Source organism: Myotis lucifugus, unplaced genomic scaffold (genome assembly GCF_000147115.1).
Source record: "Myotis lucifugus unplaced genomic scaffold, Myoluc2.0 scaffold_347, whole genome shotgun sequence".
Lineage (NCBI taxonomy): Eukaryota > Metazoa > Chordata > Mammalia > Chiroptera > Vespertilionidae > Myotis > Myotis lucifugus.
The window spans coordinates 1,091,883-1,093,757 of NW_005871395.1; the positions used below are offsets into that span (position 1 = coordinate 1,091,883).

Sequence of the window (1,875 nt, forward strand, 5' to 3'; positions counted from 1 at the left end):
GAAAATAAAGCACCAGGAGGCAGGTGGGAAACCCCGGGCAGGTGCGTGCTGGTCAGGCCTCACTGACACGCTGACACTTGAGCAGACACTGAGGAGGCAGAGTGGGCTCTGCTGGCACCTAGAGAAGGGAATGCCAGGCAGAGGGAACGAGTGCGAAGGCCCTGAGGCAGTGTGGCTGGAGCAGCGTGAGCGAGGAGAAAAGGGGCGGCCGAGGGTCAGGAGGTCAGTGTAAGGCAGCGGTTCTCAACCTGTGGGTCGCGACCCCTTTGTCGGTCGAACGACCCTTTCACAGGGGTCGCCTAAGACCATCCTGCATATCAGATATTTACATTACGATTCATAACAGTAGCAACATTACAGTTATGAAGTAGCAACGAAAATAATTTTATGGTTGGGTCACAACATGAGGAACTATTTAAAGGGCCAGAAGGTTGAGAACCACTGGTAAGGACTGTAGCCTTGACTCCAAGTGAGGTGGGTGGGAGCCATTGGAAGATTCTGAGCAGAGAAGTCACATGACCTAAGTAACGATTCTCTCCGGCTGCTCTGTTGAGAACAGATCGTAGGACGTCAAGCGTAGGAGCAAGGAGACCAATGAGGAGGTTCAAGGTTGGGAGAGAAAGAAATCAGTCAAAGAAGACATCCAACATTCTGGCCAGAGCAGTGGGGGGGAGGCAGGAAGACCTGGGGGAGGCAGGGAGCGGGTGTTTGCTTTAGGAGCTGAGCTGCTGTTGGAGTGGACTTCCCGGTGGGGGTGGGGCAGGCAGTGTGGGTGCTCACGTCTGGAGTTCAGAGAGGTCCGGGTGTACAGGGAGTCATGGGCACTAGATGGTGTTTCGCACCCGAGACGAGGTGAGACCACCCAGGTCTGCATGTAGATAGGGAAGAGTCCCCCCAAGCCCCGGGAACCACAACATTCAGAAACCAGGAGACTGAGGGAGTGACCAGTGGGGTGTCCTAGAAGTCACGGGAGGAGTTCGGGGAAGAGGGTAACCCACCGGGTGGGAGGCTGCGAGAGGCCACAGGGAGTGGGTGTGGTCATCCCTAAGTTCAGGGCCCTGGAGACCGACAAGAACGGTTTCCATGGAGAGATCAGGAGGGAAAGAAACAGAGATACGGTGCAAACAGGAAGCAGAGCAATGAGGAGAGCACCTCACCTTGCAGGGGGCAGGGGCAGTGCCCACGGGGCATCTTCTGCCTGAAGGCCCTGCCGAAGAAAGGGCCGCACACCAGGGCTTGCCGCTGGGTCTTGATGTACTGGAGCAGCTCGTACAGGACGTCACCTGGGGGGCGGGAGGGGCTGCTGACCAGGCTGCGTGGGCGCTGCCTCATCCCCTGCAGCCACCGGCCTCGTGGGGGCATGTCCCGCACAGGCTGCGTGCTGATGGGGATGGTAGGGGAGACGGGGCCACAGATGGGAGGGGTCAGTGCTCGGCAGGACAGACGCCTGCCTGCGGCTCTGAAATCAACCGCCAAATGGAGTCCTTTGCTGCAGGCCAGCCCGGGCTGGGAGCCGCCTGGCAAACATTTATGGAAAGAGGGGCGGGCGGCCTCGGTGCTGGGAGTGAGCATGACCTCCCAACCAACGCCCCTCCACCTCCCGCCGGGCCTCCGTGGGCTTCCAGGGGGTTAGAGAAAGCCAGAGAGTTTGCAGACCTGAGCCGGGCGCGCGGAGCCGGAAGTCGTCCTTGGTGAGGATGCAGAGCGCGCGGCCGTTCATCTCGAAGCCGCGCTCCCGGGTGCGCTGCAGGGAGTACTCGCGCTCGGCCCAGCGCAGCCAGTGCAGCACGTCCTCTCGGCTCCAGAGCGCGGGCTGGATCCCTGCAACACAGGACGCGGGCTGGGGGTGGGCCCTCGCTTAAATGCCACCTCCTC

At 60.4% G+C, this 1,875-nt stretch overlaps 1 protein-coding gene across 1 annotated transcript in view; it reads right to left on the bottom strand.

Annotated features, from left to right (window-relative positions):
- The window catches only part of ETV7 (ETS variant 7), an 8,794-nt gene extending 6,958 nt beyond the window's left edge, over positions 1 to 1,836 (bottom strand). The window contains exons 1-2 of the mRNA XM_006101255.3: positions 1,657 to 1,836; positions 1,158 to 1,283 (exon numbers count right to left, since the gene is read on the bottom strand). Coding sequence (XP_006101317.1) covers positions 1,158 to 1,283; positions 1,657 to 1,720 — 190 coding nt within the window. The 5' untranslated portion in view covers positions 1,721 to 1,836. The remainder of the gene's footprint in view (positions 1 to 1,157; positions 1,284 to 1,656) is intronic.
- Between the last annotated feature and the right edge of the window lie 39 nt (positions 1,837 to 1,875).